At 40.3% G+C, this 23320-nt stretch overlaps 1 protein-coding gene across 3 annotated transcripts in view; it reads right to left on the reverse strand.

The window, feature by feature from the left end:
- The window catches only part of ANTXR1 (ANTXR cell adhesion molecule 1), a 217256-nt gene extending 196678 nt beyond the window's left edge, over nt 1-20578 (reverse strand). The window contains exon 1 of one of the 3 annotated variants that reach the window (XM_033124998.1): nt 20011-20578. In XM_033124998.1, the coding sequence (XP_032980889.1) occupies nt 20011-20162 (152 nt within the window). In that variant the 5' untranslated portion in view covers nt 20163-20578. Of the gene's footprint in view, nt 1-19710; nt 19730-20010 lie in introns of those variants that run through there. The other 2 variants (XM_033124999.1, XM_033125000.1) reach the window with 2 other exon arrangements.
- Nucleotides 20579-23320: the final 2742 nt, after the last annotated feature.

Raw genomic sequence — 23320 nt, forward strand, 5'->3', positions numbered from 1 at the left:
ATCCATGGAACCTCTAAAAACTACCCACTGGCACTCAACCAGACTCCTCCCCTCTCCGATAGGTGTAGATATGCTGGGCCTTTGACTCACTTTGGAATTCCTCTTAAAACATGAATGCCTCATCACACGTAGCCTTGTAAACTGATTTTCTGGTTTGAAATCTGCCCTAGTAGTTACTCACAGAATAATCGACCCAGGGAGGTCTGTCCATGTTCAGACCCTTGGCTTCTTCTCAACCCCAAGGACCTAAGTGAAAAGTAGGGTGTTGGTTGGGGAAGTGGCAGAAAGTGGATGCAATTCCAGCATCTCTCCACCCTATAATATATAAAATATCTCATTTATCATGCCAACCTGTTTAAGAGTTAATAATCTTAAAATCCCAGCTATGGAATCCTGATGTTCTCTTCAGGCACTAATGGCTTTTCCATGACCAAAGATCCAAGGCAGAAATAAAAACTCCTTTGTAGCCCAAATATAAGTAGTACTAGGAAATGTTCCATAGGACTCTGTTGTGAATTGTTTCTTTTCTTTTTTTTTTTTTGGAGTTGCTTTTAACCCACAATTGTTGGGCAAACCATAGTCATGGAGAGTTGATATGCCCATATTTTAGAAATCAGTGGCATGTTGTAGAAATCAGTAGATGTGAAAGGTCCCTGATATGTGAACCAATTAAATCCGAACTGCAATGTAATTCTATCCCCTGCAGATGTTCATGGGCCAGCTGGGTATCAGTGTGGTTGTGGAGGATTCAGCTCCCTTCTTGGGATGTTGCGCCTTGGTTCCAACAAATATAAATCTCAACAAAATTTGAAATTCAAGTTGCCTCCCAGGAGTTCTGCTTGAATGCTGTGCTTGAAGATTCATTCAATATATGGATCCACTCAAGATCAGAGTCCACGCCTTCCCACACAACCTTCTGACTTGGCTTTGAGAAAAGCTCCCCAGACCATAGGGAGGCAAAGCCACCAGTCCTCATTATTGGTCCCACGAGAAGGTCACTGCTGGAGGCAGCTCCAGCGTTTCTTACTTATTTTTGTTGTTCTCTGCCTTGTCCAGTCTTTGGAACGTGGAAAGAAGTCAGTAACGGTTTGTGACATTGCATTCACTGTGTGTTCCCAGGGAGTGACCTTGCATAGAACGCAGCACTGCCCTCAGGTTACCATTCGCCTACATCCATGGCAAAGGGTAGGAGCAAAATAAGAACTCTGAGTCTCATTCTGATGTGTTTTCTGAAATAAATTCTTTTGTGTTTATGTGAGTTTCCAAACCTCCCTGTGGTTTTAAGCTCCTTAGAAAACACAGGCTCTTTCCATTAACCACACATACAACCAGAGTCAGAAAGAATCAAGTGGGCCAAATTGAGTTGAAATTGGCCCCCCTTCTTTTGCACATGGATTAGAATAAAAAGAAAGGGAAAAAAAGAGAGCTCATAGTTGGAACCATCACCCAGGAGTCTTTCAAATCTGGAAGAGGAGAGTTGCTCTAAGGACGGAAATTATAAAACTGTCAGTCGCTGCTTTTCCTCAGCCCCACCCGGCTGAAGTCACAGATGTCCTCAGTGACCCACCAAGGTCCCCAGCCAATCCTGAAGGGCATGGCAGCGTCGAGCACCACTGAGGGAGACCAGCAAGTAGTGAGAGGCCCCGAGTTCACTTGCTCCCTCCCTCCACTCCCAGATTCTTCCTTGGCCTCCCTCTCCTTCCTCCTAACCTCACACTGCACCCTAACTGGCTGGAGCCCTAAACCTGGCCCAGACCTTCAGCCTTACCCTCCTATTACTGACTCGGGTCATGGCCAAGCCTCCCTCCTGCTCAAAAAGCTTGACCTCAACTCTTACTTCCACTCCATTTCTTCAGATACCAGTCCAGACCCAAACCAAGCCACTAAGCGCTGTGCTTTGAGTGAGTGTGAGACTCCTCGCCCTGCTCCTGTCTGGGCCACGGAGCCCCCAGCCGGGGATGCCCAGCCCCACCCCAATGACTTGTGAAGAATTTCCCCTTCAGTCAATCTAATTGATGGCTATGAGAATAATGACTTTTTAAACGAGAGAATGAAAACTGTTAGTGATTTGCGCAATCAGTTTGGTAGGATGTTGCCAACATTTTGAAAAAATGAAATAGAATAGAATAGAAATACTAGGATATATTACATACTGTAACAAAAATTAATGCTATGTGAAACTTTAGGTCAATTATATGTAAGTAATATATGTATACTGTGTCAAGATATAAATTGTATTTTTTTCTTGTGGGTCAAGATCAGAAAGATATCACACAGCAAGATATGTACTCCTTTCACCTCCGCTAATTCCTTTTCACACACACACACACACACACACACACACACACACACACACACCAGGAAGAGCCACAAAACATTTTCTGATATTAACTATTGGTACTTTTGGTGCAAATTTAAGACAAAATTTTTGTTTTTGTTGTTAAGGAAACAGAAAGTTGGTTAGCTGCCCAAAAAGTATTTCCCATAATTGCAATGCACACCAAGATGTGATAAATAAGACCCACAGCTCATCAGCCAAAGCCAACAATGTGATCTGTGGATGACCACCAGGCGACCACGACCAGACAAGGAATGGTACTGCGGCTGCCAGCAAATTCAGAGGCCCCTGTCACGTGCCTGCCACAGGGACACCTCCCTTCAAACACACAGCCATAAGAGTGAGAGACACGGGGGGAGAGGGGTACAAAACTGAAAAGACATTTACTGAGAGTTTAAATTCTTGCATTGGTCTAAGATTCCCAATTTGGAAGAAAATTGCCTCCTCTTTGCACTACACTTGCATCCAGCAGGAGGGTCTTTTGAGGATAAGCAAAGCAGCTTTCAGTTAGTTTCGACATATCTGAGTATAGTGAGAATAAGTTTTGTTTTTCTATTCTCAGACGCATATATTTATGATGACTGCATTTTCTTAAATTAGATTAAAAAAAATTCCTAATACAGGTAGACTTCCTGGGTTAAAGTTTATAAAACACTCTAAGACTCTTGATAGCTATGATCCAACTCCCCAGAAATGTGGAACAATTTACTCTTGAGGCTGTTCACACCACGGGTATGAGCCCTGACCTGCTGGCTGATGTAACTTCAAACTCATACTCTTCCACTACTAGCGTGACATTTGAACATGATGTTTCACTTTCTTATACTTCAGCTTCCTCCTTAATGCAATGGAAACAATAGTATCTATCGCCTAAGGATTGTTTGGAGAATAAAATCTAATGTTTGTAAGAGGCCCAGCATCCTGCTTGGAACACTGTGACCACGCAGGACACAGGTAGCTGCTGAAACTCACTTCCCACCCTCATGGTTATTAACCTCTTAGGAGCAAGTTATGAAGTACTCATTTTCTTACCCTTCACCCACACTATTGATTAACTCCTTCTGAGCTATGTGTACGTTTTGTAAACGCAAATGGATTTTCATTATAGTTTTTATGTGGATGCCTTTAATTATAAGCCACAGATTTTTCCCCCCACATATATTGTTCATTTGATTTTCTTTGTTTTAAAAACATTGCGTATCGGTGAGGACCAGCTACATAATTGTAGAACCCAGTGCAAAATGAAAACACAAAGCCTCTTGTACAAAAATTATTAAGAAATTCAAGATGGAGACGGCAGAGCATGAAACGAAGCGTGGGCTTCTGGGAAACTGCTGACGTTGGTATCAATATTCTTTGTCCATTTTCTAGTGGGGTGCAAATGTTTTCTTAGTCCAGGAGTCAGCAAACTTTTTTTGTAGAGGGCCAGGCAGTAAATATTTTAGACTCTGAGGGTTACATGGTCGCTGTTGCATCTACTAAATTCTGGTGTACAAAAGTAGCCACTGATAGTGCTTGAACAAAATGGGCATAGCAGTGCTACAATAAAATTTTATTTACAAAAACAGTCTGCAGGACATAGTGTGTCATCCTCTGTCATAGACAGTCACTTTCTTTCAGTCTTCCTTATGACAAGATAATATAAAAAAAATCTATGTAGTTTTTTTTTTTTCCTGGTAGCTGAAGTTTTAGTGTACTTTCACTATTCATTTCCTGTTATTTATTGCTGAGAATGTGGACTGGAAAAATTGTGCCTTGGGATATATATGGAGGCATTCTTTGTGACCTAATAAATATTTCATGGGCATTTGAAAGGAAAGTTTATTCTCTATGGGGTATAGGGTTCAAAATGTATTTATTAAATCAACCTCATTAATTATTATTCATATCCTCTATATCCTTTGAATGCTTAAGTATTCAGAGAAATGTCTTCTCAGAATCTTCTGAGGAAATAATTTGGTTTTCATCTTCAGCGTTCAAAATAAATGTGAGTGTAATACATTTCCTAAATGCCGAAGCACTCTTGTATTCCTAGGATAAATTTTACTTGGTATATTATGCTTTCATTATACTGTTAGTTTTGGTTTAATGATATTTGATTTCAGATCTAAAGTTTTTATACAAATTTGGTCAGGAGTTTTGCATATGAATGTATTATCTTTGGTGGATATTGACATAAGATACATGCTGGCTTCCTAAAAAAAACTAGAAAACTTCATCTTTTTCTATTTACTGGAAGAGTTTAACTAATACTGAAATTTTCTGTTTCTTGAAAATGTGATATAACTTTCCAAGAAACCAACTGGTCTAAAACCAAAGGACCTATTCACAAGGGCAAATTAGTCCCTCTCAAATATCCAAATTTTATTGGGGGAGGGCAAATCAGAAAGACTGAGCATTTCGCCTAAAGGGATTTAAAAAATCACATCAGACTGTTGTTATCACTTGGGATCAAAATTTAGGGATTTCCGTCCTTCCTACTACGCAGTAGGTAGACTTGGGGGAGAAGAAGAAGAGTTTGGGAGCTAAAAGTAAACATTTATTTTGTATATGTGAACATACAGCATGAGTACTTTTTTTCACTTTTTCCTTTGAGAATCCATTTTTAAAGTTTATTTTGCTGTATGAGTATAGTTATTAATAATTGATAACATTATCGTGACTTAATAACTTTTCTGGGGCCATTACTTCTGTTTCTTTTACACCATGTTTTTCTTCTTATACCTTATTTCCTATACATTTTCCATTTTAATGTCAATAATTTCAAGTGATTTTTTACAGTAAGGGTATGTGGATGGTATACATTTAGAATTTTTGTATGTACGAGGAAGCCTATCCTGTTCCTAGCCTTCATATTACTTAACCTCTTTTCTCATAATTTTAATCTCTCTATTCTTTCTAAATTCTCTCTATTCTCTCTATTCTTTCTAAATTCTTTCTCTTTGAGTTCTGGTACAAATTTCTCAAACTGTCTTCTGATGAATGGAATTTACTTTCTATAGGATTCAATGTGGTGGTCATTGCTTCCAATGGATATTGAGAAATAGCATATTTTCTCTCCAAAAGCTTATCTTCAGCTTGTTTTTTCCTCATGACAGACTGCTCTTGTTTGTTGATACAATGTCATCTCAAAATTTATGGAAAATACTAATTAGACATATATTTGCTTAAATGGCTTCAATGGTTATCACTATTTCTTATATATAATAATCATGTTCTGAAGTTTTTTAAAAAAACTTGATTCACTTTTTTGTATAATTTCTTGAAGAAAATTATTCCTACTCCTCTTTTTAGATGAATCCATATCTATTTGAAAATGACTTTCCATTTTCTTCATATGTAAGAGACATCTTGAGTAGGTATAACATTTAAGTCATAAAGTTATCCATCGGAATTCTTCACCATTTAACGTTGCAGAGCTTTTGCAGGCAACCTATGTCTTCTCCCACTAATAAAAATCTTTTGTTTTTGAAATTAAAAATTGTTACCAGGAAGTGTCTAAGTATTAGTCTTGTTTAATTAATTAATTTTATTACTTGATGAGCCTATTCAATCTGCATTTTCAGTTTTTTCTTGAATCAGAAAAGTTCTCTTCTATTAAATCTTTAAATGTTTCTTCGAGACTATTCTTTAGCAACCCAAATTATCTGGTATATTGGACATCTACTTTTTTCATTCATTATTTATCAAATTCATTTTCATCACTTTCATCGAACTCAACTTCTACTCAAATTATGAGAATTTCTCAAACATGCGTTCATCATTTATTTCATTTTCTGTCTGCTCTTTACTGCTTCTTGGGTGACTTTACATTTTTCCATGTTATTTTATATTCCTTAACTGTTCTAGGTCCTTTTTATTCTCATTTCATATTTTACTCATATCTCTTGTTTCACAAATTTCTTATTTTATTTAACTTCATTGAAATCATAAAACATATGGAGCTAAAACTGACTTCTTTTGCCATTGAAAATTCTTTCCATAAATATGTTCTTCTATTTCAGGAATTTTGCTTAATCACTTATTTTAAGTTGCTAAAATTTTGTAGGCCCTATTTTCATCTTTGAATACGGGAAGGTAAAACTGGGTCTGATATTTGCTTCCCAAATATTTTATATAGTTATTCAAATTATATATTTGAATTATATATGTATAATATATACATATACATATATACACTGGGTGTGCCAAAAATGTATACACATAACTTGTATTCATCTTTTGTTATCGGTATATATTGAGTATTACAATTTTAATACAGTTTTTTCCTTTCTTAAAATGTGTATACATTTTTTTTGACACCCTCTGTGTGTGTATGTGTGTGATATCATATATATATATATGTATATATATATATATATATACATATATATATATATTTGAGACATCATTTCACACTTATAAATTTCTATAAGAACTTAATCTGGGGAAAAGAAATGGCTAAAGTAAGCTTATTTTATTGTCCCATCAATTAGGGGAAGTGGGAAGTAGAATAGCTCTTCATCATTTCCCACATAGGAACTTCATCCTTGCAAGGTGTGTGTGCTTGTTTTGGACACAGTTACACCAATTCCAACTTGTCACATGTAGGGTGTTTTGGTCCGGTATCTACTCCAAGTGTACACTGTGCTGTATCTGGCCTCATTCCCAATCCCTCCTGCATCCCCATAGTCAAAGACACAACTCTGCCATTGCCCTGGGGGCCCAGGATCTATGGGGAGGACTCAGCAGTGCTGGACAGAACCAGCATCTTCCATGGTGTAATTGCCCCTTGGACTATCCAGTGCAGCTAGATGCCGCCTTAAAACTGTCTTTTTTGGGGGGCAGGGGAGCAGTTTTAGATGATAGTGGAGGAGGCAGTGAAGGAGAAGCTAACTGCCTATATTCAGCTTCTTTTTCAGAAGACGGAAACGAACTTACTTTCCTTTTTCATCTCCCATTGAGCCCCTCAGATCATTAAATTTTAGTTTCTGCATTTCTGATGCCCCGAAACAGCACTTCCAAAAGTCACCAATGCCTTTAATTTTGCGAAAGCACATGGCCTCTCTCAGTTTATTCTTGCTGGATGTATGTATAGTGTACCAAATACAACAGATAACATTTAATGATTCAGCAAACTGATTTTTGCATGCCCGGTCGGTCCTTTAGAAGTGTAAAAATAAATAATAATTACAACATGACAATTACTGAGTACTTACTAAGTATCTGGCATGTGCTGAGCATTTTACAATTACTAACAGCTAGCACTTAATGAGCACTTCCTATGGGTTCCTAGGACTCTGCTTTGAGCACTGCAATCCTAAGTGATAATACTGTTAGCTCCCTTTTACTGATGAGGAAACTGAGTTCACAAAGAGATTAAGTAACTTGCTCAAGGACACACAAGTAGTAAGTGGCAGGGTTGAGACAGGAACTCTGATGGTCTGTCCTAGAGCCTATGCTCTTAGTTCAAACACTATGCTCATACAATCTCCTTTCTGGTGCTCACCCCTGTGCTCTTGACACCTATGCAACACCTGGTCTCGCCTGGAGGGGTCAGGAAATGTACAATCACAAGTCACAAGGTTAGGTGCTAAGACAGGGAGGAGTACGAGAGAATTTCCACAAATTGTTATGGGAATTTGGGAGTGGGGATACCAGGAAAAGCTTAAAACTGGGGCATTTAAATGGAATCAGGAGTGTGGACTGGTGGCTTATTTTAATGGAATATGGTTTACAAGGGTCTTTACCTATTTGGCCTTCAATCCTCTCCCTTTTTGTTCATTTGATGCTGTCTTTTATGACAGTTAATAATCAGGATGACCATATAATTTAAAAGCCAAATTGAGATACTTTCAAGAATAAAATAGGAAGCTATTCATAATTATACTGTGACAACAAGCACAGGCCAGGAATGTCCTGGTCGTACGTTTGTTTATTTATGGTTAGATTTTGGCTGGCCAATGGCATTTTGTATTTCCTTTACCTCATATTGTTTATTATTGTGACTGGTATATAGTTACAGTTAGAATAGCTCACTTTTATTTGCTATATAATTTCCACCAATCTGATATTTGCATTGTCTTCTATGTAAGGAATGATGTCAGGGAGACTATGATTCTGATCATAATCCTTTTGCAACCACGATATTGGGAAAGCCCTGTTCCAGGTAGTTCCTACAGGTACTTAATAATTGGAGCTGTATATAGCTGAGCATCAGAGTTTGAGGAAAAGAAAATAAAGCCACTGAATACAACCCCTAAGGAAAAACACTAAGGGTTATCTTTCTCTCTCCCCCACCCCCCCCCCCTCTCTCTCTCTCTCTCTCTCTCTCTCTCTCTCTCTCTCTCTCTCTCTTTCTCTCTCTCTCTAATGGACCGCTCTGCTGCTTATCGGGGATATGACTTGTTATATCAGGATTGAGGGATTCTGAACAAGAAAGGGGTTTTGAATGATGTGATGTAGAGAGCTGAAAAGAAGCTGAAAACACTCAAGTCTTTTTTCTTACCCCAGGGAACCCACTACCAGGGATGGGAGGGGCCCAAGTACTGGTAATCATCTCAGAGGGTAAGAAGGCATCGCCTATGTAAAGACAGATATGGTGATGAAGGGCATCACAGCTAAAGGCAAGGAAGGGCATGGGTTAGTTCAACTAACTGCCTAGAGCAGTTTTGTTGGAAATTATAAGGGTGGGGGTGTGGAAAGAGATAAAGCTAGAGAAACACACAGTGGTCTGAGCAATAAGGCTCTTGAATACGTTGCTAAAGAATTTATACTTCTAACTAAAAGAGCTTTGGCAATGTTTAAAAGTTAAAGAGTTGGGGAAGATGATGTCAAGGTTAAATTTGTGTTATAAAAAGGTCACTTTGGTACCAGTGTCAAGAACAAAGTAGGGGGAAGGACAAAGAAAGGACATAAAAAAATTAATTTAAAGAATGTTCCAGTGAACTTGGTGAGAAATGGCCTGGACTAGGAACTACGACAAATGACAATTGATGTGACAGAGAATGAGATTAGATACAGGAGAAATGTGGGAGCAGATATTGTCAGGCCTTGCAGTGTAAGAAAGAAGATTACTCCCAGACATTTGGCTTAAGGGGCTGGATTTAGTGTGACGTCATTCACCAAGACTAGAAATAGAGGAGGAAGTGATTTTTAGGGGAAAACATCTACCTGATCATCCCTTCATGGAAATTCTCTCTCTCCTTGCCTCAGTGGTACAATTCTTTGCTAGTTCTCTTTCGACTATGGTGGCAGCTTTTTCTCAGCTCTGTTCAGTGGAGTTTCCTCTTTTGCCCAGATATCCCTCTTGGTAATTCCTCTAGGTTGCATCCTGGCCATCTTCTTCATTGAACTCCACCTCTTCTTGACATTTTAAAATCCTGATATATTGATATCATTTCCATATTATGTATTAGTCATATCCACATTTTCAACTACTGTCTTTGGGCTAAGAACACTCAAGTCTTTATTTTCAGTTCCAGGGTATAAATCCAACTGCCTACTCAACATTTCCACCCAAATACACACATGTAAGGACTTAACACATCCACACCAAAGTTCTCTTCTCTTCCAAGACCTACTCCTTACCCTTACAACTCTTTCGTTTTCCATCATTCACATCCAATTGCTCATCAAGTCCTGTTGCTTCTCACTACAAAAGAGCTCTCAATTTCATTTATTCTTTTCCCCTCATTCCTACTGCAAGAATAAGTGATGTATGTAAAAAAAAAATATATATATATATACAACACACACATAAGCTTTCCACTTTTGTCCTTAAAAACCTTTAATCCCATAATCTATTGCTGATATGAAAAAACATATTCTTTCTAGATTCTTTTCCTGTCAGTCTCCCTGTCATGCTTACATCACAAAGAGTATGTCTCACTTTGCTTTCCTGTATGTTGCCCCTTTGCCAGCCATGTGTTTCCTTTACTTTGTTACCTGACAAATCTTGCTCAAGGTTGAAGTTCCAGATTCAAAGTTACCGCCTCTGTGGAGTCTCTTAAACCTCTCTCACCTCAACAAAAATTAATTATTTTACCAACTCTGTTTCTCTAACCCTTTGTATAAACTGTAAATCCTTGTGAGCCAGGGCCACAAGGCATTTTGTAATTCCATAAATTTAGCATAGTTTAATAAATACTGAATTGAATTCAAATCCTCATTGTAGCCTTTAGGGTATTCCTTATTTTAGCCAGGCAGTCCTGCTTGGAATCTAGGGAGATGTCTTTTGTTAGAGGAGCACATCCTCTTTCTCTAGGGGTAATAACCACCACCACCACCACCACCACCACCACCACTACCATTACCATCATCATCACCATCACCACCGTCATCATCACCATTACCATTACCGACTATGATCTGTGCACTCACATACCAAATGCTTCATTAAAGGTTTTAATTTAATATTATTTAATCTTTACAACACTTCTGCCAGGCAGAAATTGTAATGCCTACTTTATTGATGAGAAGACTGAGGTTCAGAGAGGCTAAATAGAAGATCACAAAGCTTGGTAAAAGGCTGAATTGCTATTTGAGGCTGAAGATGCCTGATTTCAAAGTCGGCTCTCTTAAACCCTGTGCTTGAGCCTCAGTTCATTCCCATAACGGACTGGCACATTATATGCACGGAGTCTTGACAGGAAGGGGACCAAGGACTGTCCTAGTAAACACTGTGGCTTATATGTGTGTGCATACACGGCAGGACCTGGCAACACTAAAGGGTAAAGCATGGCCTACTTATGACCTTTGCTCTCCTTCCTCCATAGCATGTTGGGCTTCTCCTAAAATAAGAATTCTGCTTGGTATCCCGTTCTGAGGTGTCTGCTGCTTCAGCTACATCCTCAGCATAGAGGAGGAAAGCCATCATTATGGGGCAGCTTTCCTTGTCTTCCTGTTCAGTCTCAGGATTTTTTGTGGAAAGGAGAGAACCACATCAGAGTCACCTGGGAAACTTTTCCAAACTAGACATGCCCTCCTTGGCTCCCCGAGGTTCTGAACTGGCCCCTGGTTGAGAACCACTCCTTTAGCATATCCCTCTCCAAGGTCTACAGTTTCTACCAGCCCTCTTATCACTAAAGCCTCCTCCTTCTTCCTCTAGACAAATGCTCCTCCTGCTCGGATGCAGTCCTAGGACCCCAGGAATCAGCATCATTGGCATGCCTTGCTGTGTCCTGCAGTCTTTCAGTCAGACGTTCTCAATTAGGATGGTACCATCTCACAGGAAGACACTTAGATGTAAATGTAGAGGCATTTATTTACTGGTTATCACACTGACCAAGCAGGCTAATGGCATTTACAAAGTAAGGATCAGAAATGTTAAGCTTCCTACGGTCCCACCAAAAATGCCAATAGCACCCCCACTCAGAAACACATTTGATTGGAGCCTAGATACTCTTGATTCAAACTCTGAATCAGCCATACAATAGAGAGGCAGCCTCTTGGCTCAGCAGCTGCTCTGTTCCACTGGCCGCTCTCCCTTCCCTGCCTTTCAAATTCCCTCATATTCTACAAACTATGGACAAAAAGAGTCTTAGCTTTCTAATATATTCATGTAATACTTAGGTAGTAGGCGAGCATGTCTCACCTCCATTTCCACCGTCTATTTAATCTAATTAAGCCTTTGACCACAGTGCTGAATGTTTCATCTAAAGCAGGGATGTTCAAACTTTTTTCAACGTTTTTACCAAGGGCCATATGCGGTAAAATACACAGACAGCCGGGCCACTCACTCGAGGTGAAGTACCTATTGCCTCACCTGGTTTATTTAAGTAAACTAAATATATTTTTGGAATTTGCTGCGGGCCAATAAAAAATGGATTCCGGGCCGCAGTTGGCCCGCGGGCCGCAGTTTGGACACCCCTGATCTAAAGTATGGGAGGAACGAAGAGGGGAGGAAAAGAAAAGGAGCCATCACTGCCTCACGGGCAGATTGGACTGTCATGTCTGATAAGTAGTTCCAGGTTGATGAATATATCTAAGACTTATAGCTCCAGATTAACTCTTTTCCAGAAGACTTATCTCTTTCCTCTCTCAATGACTATTCCTTTCTTACTTACTCAGGCCAAAGCAGTGTATAATTATATGCTTGCAGTAGAGGCTTTTAATGCCTACCTATGTCTGGCTTTTCTCTCCATTTAGATACATAGGAGGATGACATTTTTTTCACCCTCTTTCCATATGTCTAGTTCTGACCAATGGGTTGTGAGTGGAAGGGTGCATGTCACTTCTGGCTGGAGCATTTCATTGCCAGCCGGGGACCCTCTTTCATTTTCTTCTTTTGCAACCATGATGGTGGAAGCAGGTGTTAAGAAAGAGTCTCCACCAGCCTGGCTCCCAGAGCAACTAATGAGCAGAGATCCTGCTGACCCTCATCAGACATGTAGCATAGGCAGAGATTATAAACAAAGGTTGATACCGCTGTTGTTTTATGTCATTGAAATGGGGGATTAGTTGTTACCAGAGCAAAACCTAACCTACCCTGATTGATTCAATGTTCTTTTGCATGTTAAGGTTCTTTTCATCTTTGTGTGTAGATCATGAGTCAGAGAGGCTTGGGTTTGAGGCCGAGTTTTACCACTTACAGTGACCTTGGCTAATCTTTCTAAACCTCAGTGTCCTCATGTGTCAAATGGTGATCATGACTGTACTGACTTCAGTGGTTGTAAAGACTAAACGGGATCACACAATCAACACACTTTCCACAGAGTCTGGAAGGTAACAAGGGCTCAGTAAATTACTATTTACTGAGTTACTAAATAGTTAACTACTACTCAGTTACTTACTATTTCTCCTTGGTACTGATCTAAAATTTACTCTGTCCCAAATCCTCATTGTAGCCTTTAGCATTGGCTGCCTGGAGCCCTTCTAAGGTCTTTCTGTCTAAAAAGCAAAAAGTCTGGGTGTGCTTCCTGCTGCTTTTACATCCCTTGCAGCTTCTACCAGAATAGGACATTGCTTGCAATAGGCATTGTCTAATCCATGCCTTTAATGGATTACATATTTGTGATTAAAATTGAGAAGATATTTATGCCAAATGAATTAAAGAATCAGCTCAGCCAAATTGAAGAAATCTAATTACTTTTTTCAGTATGAACCTGGCATGTCTGAGAAACATGTCAAGAAATGTTTAAATACCCGCTTTGTCTTTCGTTGCTGAGTAATGGCTAGGAGAGGCAAATCCAGTCACTTAGCCACATATCAAAAAAGACACACATTCCAAATTACCATAAAGCAAATCCCATTTGCATTTATATGACAGCCAAGTCTCACTGAGGGATGCCAGAGTTTGTTCCTGGACCACTGGGAGTCCTTTAGCATTTGGAGATAATTACAGGTTATCTTAGGATGTGTGCCTTCCTCCAAGACTTCTGGATTCTATTCTCAGCTTGACACTGAGTGTTACCAGTTCTCCACAGCTCAGGAAACTAGAGGTAATTACTTGGCTGACCCAGACAGAAACACAAAACAAAACATTTTTGCCTTATTTATTTTTGACCCATATGCCAAACCTTCCAATTTGTAGACAATTTTACCAACTATTACCTGGCCTGATATGATAAGTCCTCTCCAAATCTAGAACCTAATTGGAGGAATATTTAAAACCAACTATCTCAATATGAAAAAAAAGAAGGAGGAGGAGGAGGAGGAGGAAGAGGAGAAGAAGAATGAGAAGGAGAAAGAGAAGGAGGAGAAAGAGAAGGAGAAAGAGAAGAAGGCGACGACATTCCTGGTCCCTGAAAACTCTGTTTCCCTAATGTCTCTTAGAAGTATTACTGTAGCATTTTCAAAGTACCTTCTAATGAACTGTTTCCCTTATTCAGAACCAGTGTCGCATCCTCATCACTCAAAGCCCTCTTATAAAATCTCCCTGAAAACAAGCTACATCTGTGTTTTTTAACACATCTACAAAGTTGAATTTCCCTCTTCCATCAGGTTCAAGCTGAACAAATTACTAATTTATTGGACTTTTAAGTATGCTATCATCAGATACCCTTAGAGTCCTATCCATTAGTTAACCCCCAGATTTCTGAAGCATCTCTGTGGGTTGCAGGAGGTTGGAGTCCCTAAAACTTTCAATCAAAGAGAGCTGACTTAAGAGCCGAGCAGTAGCTCTTCAATTAAGTAACCTGAATTGCCTTATGCACCATCATTTACTGAAACTTTGATGCAGGAATTTTAAATTCCTGGAATCTGACCAGCTCTAGTTGTATTGACATGTGCTTCCCATTATGACCCAACTGCACAGGGCAGTGATGAGTGGAAAGAGCTGGGCCGGGAGTCAGGAGCAGACATCGCCCCAGCTCTGTCATGATCTAATCCTAGGTCGGTGGGCAGGTCACTTCATCCAACGGGTTGACAAAGGTTGAACAATCTTCTCATCTGTAAGTTAGGGACAGCAGTGCTTGCCCTAGCCACCAAGCAAGGTTGTCTTTGGGGCACTTGTGGGATGACATAAGTGTTGGGAGACTTGAGTTTTGACTCTAAAGATTTCTTTTGTAAGTTAGTAGCTGGGAACCCAAAGTGTATTTCCCCAGAAACATAATACTATACCTGGTAGTGAGGTCCCCTGCCTAATGCTATAAAAATCTGTTTAATGACAAGGTCCTTGAAATATAACACACAGTAATGATGCTACACATCATAACCATATGGGATCATCCAATTATAGGTCCTGGGGTTGGAACTCTGAATGGCATGATGGGGTCCCCTTCTATGGGGTAAAGAGAAAGAGAAAACGTACAAAAGGAACAAAAAGGAAGTACAGATGCTTTAATTGGGAAGAGCACATGGTGAGCCTGTGGGGGGCCTTTAAAAAAGTAGAGATTTATTGGGTGACAGGATGTGGCTTTGGCAACTCCTATAAATAAAGCTATTCAGTGCTTACTGTCACCCTCTAGCTCACCGTCTCCTCCATTCCTTCTGCCTCTATGCCACCATCCTATTTTTGAAGTCTTTAGGGCACACATGAATATAGCCAGCACTTCCCTGAGACTCATGAAGAACCCCCTTTTTCCTTTTAAGTGACTAATAGCTCTATAAAGAGACTGATATATGATACATAAATATGTAGTGTGTGAGAGAGGAAAGGTACATTCATGTATATGGGTTGGTCAACTGGGTGCATTAATCTTACAGGACCCCCTGGAAGACTGAAAGGAGGCTCCTTGACTGTTTTTCTCTGGATAGAGGGCTTCCAAGTCTGACTTTTGAAATCCATGGTTGAATTCCCAGCAGTCCACTTTTCCTGACTGTAACCAAAAAAACATGTTTAAATATGAATATGAAATTCCATCGGTACAAAGCCCTTTGAAGCTCAGTCCACCAATGCCATCACCAAAGCCGTTAATAATGCCCTATTGTGTTACCGTGGTAATCTAGGTTGTCATTATGAAGTCTTTGCTCCTGGTTGAGAAAACATGGCATTCCATTAAATGTATAATCTGGGTTCCCTTCAGACCAGAGATGCATCCTACTTCAAGTCAAAATGGCTGAGATTTAATGTCATGGAAAAGAAGAAAACTATCCACCGGGAAAAAGGAACTTGTGGGGTGAGGAGAAGAATGGTGAATTCAGTGCCCTGTGATCCACTCATTTCAGCCTGTAGACAGTGTCCTGATGGCCAAAGGATCTTAGAAGCCCAAGAAAAAAACAAGTCGGCATTCTTTCCCTTTCCATTCTGCTGTGTTGGGTGCTGGACAGCACTGTCTGAAGAGGTTCTTTCTAGGTTAGAAGTCCATGTCTTGAGGGCCCACCAAGGGGCCTGGAAGCCATCATTGCCTGTTGGCCCATCCCCCAGCTCTGGGCTCAACAATCACATAAATTAGCCTGGATCGAGATGGCAAGCTGAAGTTGTTCACGCTGTCATACCAAGTTCTAGCAACTTTTTCATTCAGCACAAAAGTATCCCTCTCTTCAAGCAATAGGACAACTAAAGGAAGTCAGAGAAATCCACCAAATATAAAGGTAGGTGCCTGTAAAGGTCTCCCCACCATTTGCTTCCCAGAGCATTTTGGGGTCTCTGATGTACTGCAAAAGACCCTACGGCTCATTTCGAAATTTGCTCCAGGATTAAATATAAAAGAAGCAGCATCCTCTATAACCGCGAAGGGCTCGGAGCTCAGCACGCTGGTTAGAGATCCTCCTCACATTTGAAATGATTTTTTAAAAACTCAAAGTAACTTATTTTTGTTGACCATAAAAGTAGTCTCTGTTCATTATAGAAAATTTTGAAAATACAGAAAAGCATGAAAACAAAATTTAAAAATTTCTAGAGAGAAATACTATTCCCTATTGGGTAAATAGACAGACACATATATGTCTGTTTAGCTTTTTTACAAAGGTAGAATCATCATATATATATAATGTCTGTGTATTTTCACCTAAGAGTATATTATGAGCATTAAATGTTTTTTCTAAAATATCTCAAAATCACACATCATATGCATATACCATACTATACATTTATCATGCCTTACTTAACAAATCCCCTGTTGTTGGACATTTAGCTAATTTTCAGCTTTATTATTATTATAAACAGCACTTCCATGAGCATACATATAGGCACTTGTATGGGACCATCTTGGAATTTTTCTTTAGGACACGGAATTGCGGGATGGAAAAGTAGAACCCCATTTTTAAAAAGCATTTGATACATGTTGCTAAATTATCTTCTTGTCTTCACTATCCAATATGGTAGCCACACGTGGCTACTTAAATTTAATTAAGTTAAAATAAAATAAAAAGTTCCCTTCCTTGACTGCACTGGCCATATCTCACAGACTCAATAATAGCCACATATTGCTAGTAGCAACCATACTGGACAGAGCAGATATAGAACATTTCCATCATAACAAAGTTCTATTGGACAACACAAATCTGCAAAGATTGTACAAATTTATATTTTTCTTAGTAAAATATGAGAGTGCCTACCTCTGACAAACCGGCCAATACAAAATACTGTAATTCTTTAAAAATCTTTGCCAACTTAATACAGAATATATCTTGATTTTGCATTTCTTTGATTACTAGTAAAGTTGAACTTTTTTGTTTATTTATTGACTTTCATTTTTGTGTGTGTGTGTGTGTAAATTATTTACATACTTAGCTTATTTTCTATTGGGGTGATCTTTTTAAAACTGCGTTTTATATACACCAGGGTGCCAAAAAATGTATATATATAGGACTTGTATTCATCTTTTGTTGTCAGTATATATTGAGTTTTACAATTTGAATGCAACGTTTTCTTGTCTCAAAATGTGTATACATTTTTTTGGCACCCTCTGTATTTAAAGAGAAATTTATATTGCAAAAGTTTCTGTAACTTATTATCTTTCATTGATGGCATTTTTTCACTTATAGATATTTAAGTTTTTAATATATTGAAATCTTTTCATAGTTTCCTGTATTGTTTGTACCTTGTTTCAAAGCTCTAAAACTAAGATTACAGTAATATTTGTCTAAAATTTCTAGTTCTCTCATCATTTCCTTTTTTTTGGGGGGGGCTTGCAAAACTTTTATTAGATTTATTTCTAGATCCATTATAATTTTAGTTGTAAATTACATATTTTATTTTTTTTTTTAATTTATTTTTAATTTATTGGGGTGACAATTGTTAGTAAAATTACACAGATTTCATTTCCTTTTAAACATTTAAATTTTCAATTCTTCTGGAATTCATTTTGGTGTCTGGTGTAAAGCATAAATATAACCTTTTTATTTTCCCATGTTACCAACCATTTGTCCAAGAATCATTTTTTAAAATAATTAATTTCCCCTGATTTGAACTTCCACTAAATGCTTACATGTCCTTGGCTCTATTTCTAGATTTTTCTACTCTGTTCATCTACTCTTTGGCCTTTACCATCCTGTTTTTATTAATTTGTTTTATAATATATTTTAATATTTGGAAGTAGTTCTTCATTATTCTTTTCCAAAAATGTTTTAGCTCTTTTTGCCTGTTTTTTTCTCTAACATAAACCTAGAATCATTTTGTTAAATTCCTCTCATCACCAAATTCTTACAGAACTTTTTGCCTGTTTTTTTCCTCTAACATAAACCTAGAATCATTTTGTTAAATTCCTCTCATCACCAAATTCTTACAGAACTTTTATTGAAAAGTTGAATTCAGTTTATAAATTGATTTGGGGAGAATTGATGATCTCTATAGTATAGAGTCATTCCATTCAGGGATATGGTGATTCTGTCCATTTTTTCAAGTTTTCCCGTATGTTTTTTTGAACTGGCTTTCCCCCCCCCCCTTTTTCTTTTAAATGCACAATAATGGGCATCCCTGACTATTTTCAGACACAAATCTCATCTGTGAGCTGGTGCTCCCAAGCACTAGAAGTAACAAAAGAAATTCCATTTCTCAGCATTGGAGTATATTTTCAGTATCCACCTTCTCATAAATCTGCAAAAAAGAGATCTCACTTTTCATCCAAAGAATCTGGAGTTCAAAACAGCCTTTACGGAAAAAACTCAAACTCCAGGGGCAACTGCAAAGCACATTTGGTTTCTAGCTGGCCAGTTTATTTTGCAGGACTCTTTTTCCAACTCCCAAATACTTTCCAGTCTGTGAAATTCATCTCCCCACCACAGTAACAGCAAGCGCCTCTCCTGGCGCTGGGGAGCTCACACAGTTTTAAAGAGTATGGATCTTCTCTGAGGGACTTTTTATTGTTGAAGCTGGTTTTTAGTAGATAGCGTGGAGATTCCTTAAATGGCTGCGGCTTGGCAAATCTAAGGGGATTTGGGAAGCGTTTCATGGGCCAGAGTTCAGCTCTCCCTTGAGCACAACCCGAAGCCTAACCGCTATCCATTTTCGTAAGGAAACCAGGGCTCCTGCACCTCCCTGGTAGCCCACCAGCCAAATCTCCAGGAACTTGAATTCTCTTACATCAAGGGTTCTCAAGAACAGGGACTTTTGACCTGCAGGGGACTTTTGGCAACGTCTGGAGATATTTTTGGTTGTCACCACTGCGGGACTCGGGGCGGGGAAAGGGGGGACAGGTAGGAGGGGTGGTCCTGGCATCCCCACTGGAGCTGGTGGGTAGAGACCTGGGATAATGCTAAACACCCTACAAATGCACAGGGTGGCCCTACAACAAAGAATTCCCCAGCCTGACACTCAATAGTGCCAAGGTTGAGAAATCCGCCTGTACTGTACTTCCACTAACTGCCGGGTCAGCACACAGTATATTATTAGGAACAAAGGTAATGCATTAAGTAGGAGCGTTTCTTAAAAGGAGCCGATTGACTTTCAACAGTCTATGCGTCTTACTTTAGACGTGCCTACCTCTAAACCTCAGAAGTTCTACCTCTGCTAAGGAAGCCTTTCTCACCAAGGTTTCTACAGCAAATGAGAAGGATTCACAGAAACGTACTAGATCAACAGCATCTTCACACTCCCAGACACGCTCCTTGGTCCCAGAAAGCAAGGCAGAAGAGAAGTTTGTCCCCCGATCAAGGAGCGACGCCTCCCCTGCGGGCTCGGGCTGAGGAGGAGAAGGATGGGAGGCGCGCTCCCCTGACAAAGGCGCAGCGCTGGGGCCCGCGGCCACCTCCCGCGGTCCCTCTTGGTCCCTGGACAGGCGTGCCTGTCCCAAAGCGCCCCTGCCAACAAGCCCAGCCCGGGAAGAAAGCATCATCAGCTCAGCCTAGGGCAGAACAACTCAGGCACTTACTTGTCCAAAATGAAGTACAGGTCAAATCCCCCGTAGCAGGCTGGACCCCCTTCCTCCCTGCGTCCCCCATGCCCGGCGCAGATGAGCACAAAAGTGGCCAAAGAGAGACACTTGAAGCCAATGCCAAGGGCTTTCTGCTCCACGGTGGCCATGACCTGCAGCCCAGGGAGAGGGTAAGGTCCTCTACTTCCCACGCTCCTCGAACTCGCCAGGACCCTCAGGGACGCGCCATCCGAGGGGCCCTCCTCTCGGGCCCTTTATTCCCCCTCGTTCTTCTGAAACTCCCCGGAAGCAATTGTCTGGAGGAGTTCAAGGTTTTCCTTCTGGTTTCCGCTTCGATCTGTTTCTAGGTTTCAGGTTTCAAGAATCCCAATACTGTACTCCGTTTTTTTAAAGGAGCTGCTCCTGACTCGGGCCAGCCGGCCTCTCCCGAGGCTGCGCTGAGGTTTTGCAATTGAAGCAGTTCCGTCCAGACGGTTCTTTGTCCCAGATTTTAAATATTATGGGGTGGGTTTTCAAATTGTTCTTGGTTGGGGGAGTGCTTTGCCTTCTCTCACTCCTCTCTACCCCCTTTCTTATTTTGATGGGGGAGAAAGTTCGAAGGATGCCACCTTGTGGTCGAAGACGGTGAAAGCGCTCTTCGTGGGAGCGTGGCAATGCAGGTTTCCTTCCTCCTTTTTCTCACGCACTTTTCCTCCCCCCCTTCCCTGCCCCATTACTTCTTCCCCATCCCCATTTCTCTCTCACTCTCTAGCCTTTTTATCCCTGTTCTTTCCTCTCCTATCTTACGTCTGTTGATAAGTTTACTGTCAACATTTGATGAGAACTTATTTCCTGCAATCACGGTGGCTGCTACCCAGGCTGGGATCTTTGCAAACAAGCCGTTGTGCAAATGAAGCAGAGAAGAACGGGGCCTTTGTGATCTGAATCATCCAAGAGATTTTTCTGTACTACTAGCGCAGATCATAAAAGAGACTGTTGGGGTCCAGCCATGTGGCAGAGAACAGCATGAACACTCCCACAAAGGAGCTTGCTCCCTCCTGGCATAGAAAGCCCGAGCATTCCAGATTATCTCCATCTCCAGATTTTAGAGATTCTGTAATAGTTCTTCTTTTCAGCCTGTGAACTTTGGCTTTTTTCACCCTATCTTTGATGTAAGGCAGAGGAAGTAAACAGCTTACAAGAATATGGACCTTTCAAACATTTGGGAACTTTCAGGGAAGTCTTGTGGTTGCCTTTCTAAAGTGAGAGATCCTCTTTAGAGCAGCCTCTGAGCCCCAGTTCCAGGCAGGAACTCAGCTTTAACTTCGTATGTCTTCCACCTCCGGAGTCCTCAGTGCAACTCATGCTCCATTTTCCAGCTTTAGTTCTCCAGACACACATCTTCCCCTCCACTTGTGAGCCTCTAAGACCCTCACTCCCCTATGTGACCACCCTTGGTAGTGTTTGCCCCATCATGTGTACCATGGAATCCTGCTGTCCTGTAATGATCCACTAAAAAATAACTTTGTTGTCAAATAAGTTTTGGAGATTCACAACGCACTGCACTAGCCTTCCTCCAAAATGACCCTCAGTGTTTCTTATCTTCTAGTATTCATGCACACCCGCCCCACCTACACTGAATAAAGCTGACCTGTGTGTAGTTTATCATACATAGCAGAAATGATGGTGTGTGACTTCTGAGGTTAGGTCTTGAAAAATATTGTGGTTTCCTCCTTGCTTTCTTGGATCACTTGCTCTGGGGAGCCCACTGTCATGTGGTTACAAAAGCAGCCCTGTGGAGAAAGTCTGTATGACAAGAAACTGAGATCCCCTGCTTACAGCCAGCGTGAATTTGCCAGCCATGTGAGTGCCCCATCTTGGAAATGGATTCTCCAGCCCCAGTCAAACCTTCAGATGACTGCAGCCCTGGCCAACATTTTGACTGCAACCTCACAAGAAACCGCAAGCCGGAAACACTCAGCTAAGCCATTCCCAGCTTCCTGACCCATATAAATTATGAGATAGTGAACGTTTATTAGTGTTTTAATCCTCTAATTTTGGATGTAATTTATTGTGTAATAATCAATAACTCGTAAATGCCTATTGTAAGCCTAAAGCTTTGAGAAATTTTAAGGAAAAAAAATGTCTCACTGTATTTCTCAGACCTACTTGACTATGAAACTTTTTTTCAAATAATACCCATTGACAGCCATACTTTGGGAATTACTGCTCTCAAGAAAAAAATGATTGGGGGAGATTAAAATACTCTAACCTGTCCAAGCCTTCCTTTTCCATACCTTCTCCCTCCCCAAAGGGTTGGAAACCCATCCTGGTCCCATTGCAGCTCTCTGATGAGAAAGAAGGTGGAAAGATCTATAGAAATTAAATGGGTTCATGAAAGCTGGAAAAGCAGGGGGAATTGATTAGAAATGGGAAGGAATATGAGATAGGAAAATGTAGTGGAGAGAACATTGGTGAGTAACAGGATTGGCAAGGAATAGGAAAGAGCTTGAATGTGGAAAGGGAATTGGGGGACAAGAGGAGTCAGGGAGATATTAAGAATGCCTTCTCTTAGCCTCATGGCCTCTTAGGTCCTTTAAAGTTTGGGTGACAAAGGAATGTCTCAGAGCTTTGCAGAAAAAACTGCCTAAGAAGTTAATGTGGAAGGGAATCAGCAGTGTCCTAACTCTTCAAAGTTAGACACTATTATTAAAGATAGGTGAAGGTAAAGCTCCCAGAGAGGGAAGGAAATTTAATATGCAACAAAGTTGTGGGGGAGGGGAGAGAGTGGAAGAGGCTCCCCTGGGACAAAGATGATGCTTAGAGGACAGAGGGATAATTAGCAGGATTCAGACACTTGAATGGCCCAACTGCCCCCACCTTCTTCCAATATTCTAGCAAGAGGTCTATTAATACAAGATGATCATCTCTAAATCTTAAATTGGATCTACCGTCTTCTCCCTTTAGCCCAGAGAAATCCATTTCAGGCACCTCTTCTAACTAAAGGGTTTTGTACCAGCCTCACTCACTATGTGGAGGTGTCTTCCAAATACACCCATGCAGTGAACTTGACATTGAGCAACAGAGACATGATCATTCTGAGGGAAGTTTGAAGTAGAACAAAGATATCCAGAGTCTATAACAGGGATAAAGAAAGCCCCTGCAGTGATCCCAACATGGTGGCTCATCAGTTGGCTCATTTGCAAGAGGAGATATTATCAGGTTCTCTGAATTGGAAACATTTTTCTTTGGTTGATGGGATGTAGCAGCCTTATAATTAGTGCATGTAGGAAAAATGGAGAGGAGTATTAGTCACTTGAGGTTGGAG

The sequence above is a fragment of the Rhinolophus ferrumequinum genome, chromosome 13, assembly GCF_004115265.2.
Source record: "Rhinolophus ferrumequinum isolate MPI-CBG mRhiFer1 chromosome 13, mRhiFer1_v1.p, whole genome shotgun sequence".
NCBI lineage: Eukaryota > Metazoa > Chordata > Mammalia > Chiroptera > Rhinolophidae > Rhinolophus > Rhinolophus ferrumequinum.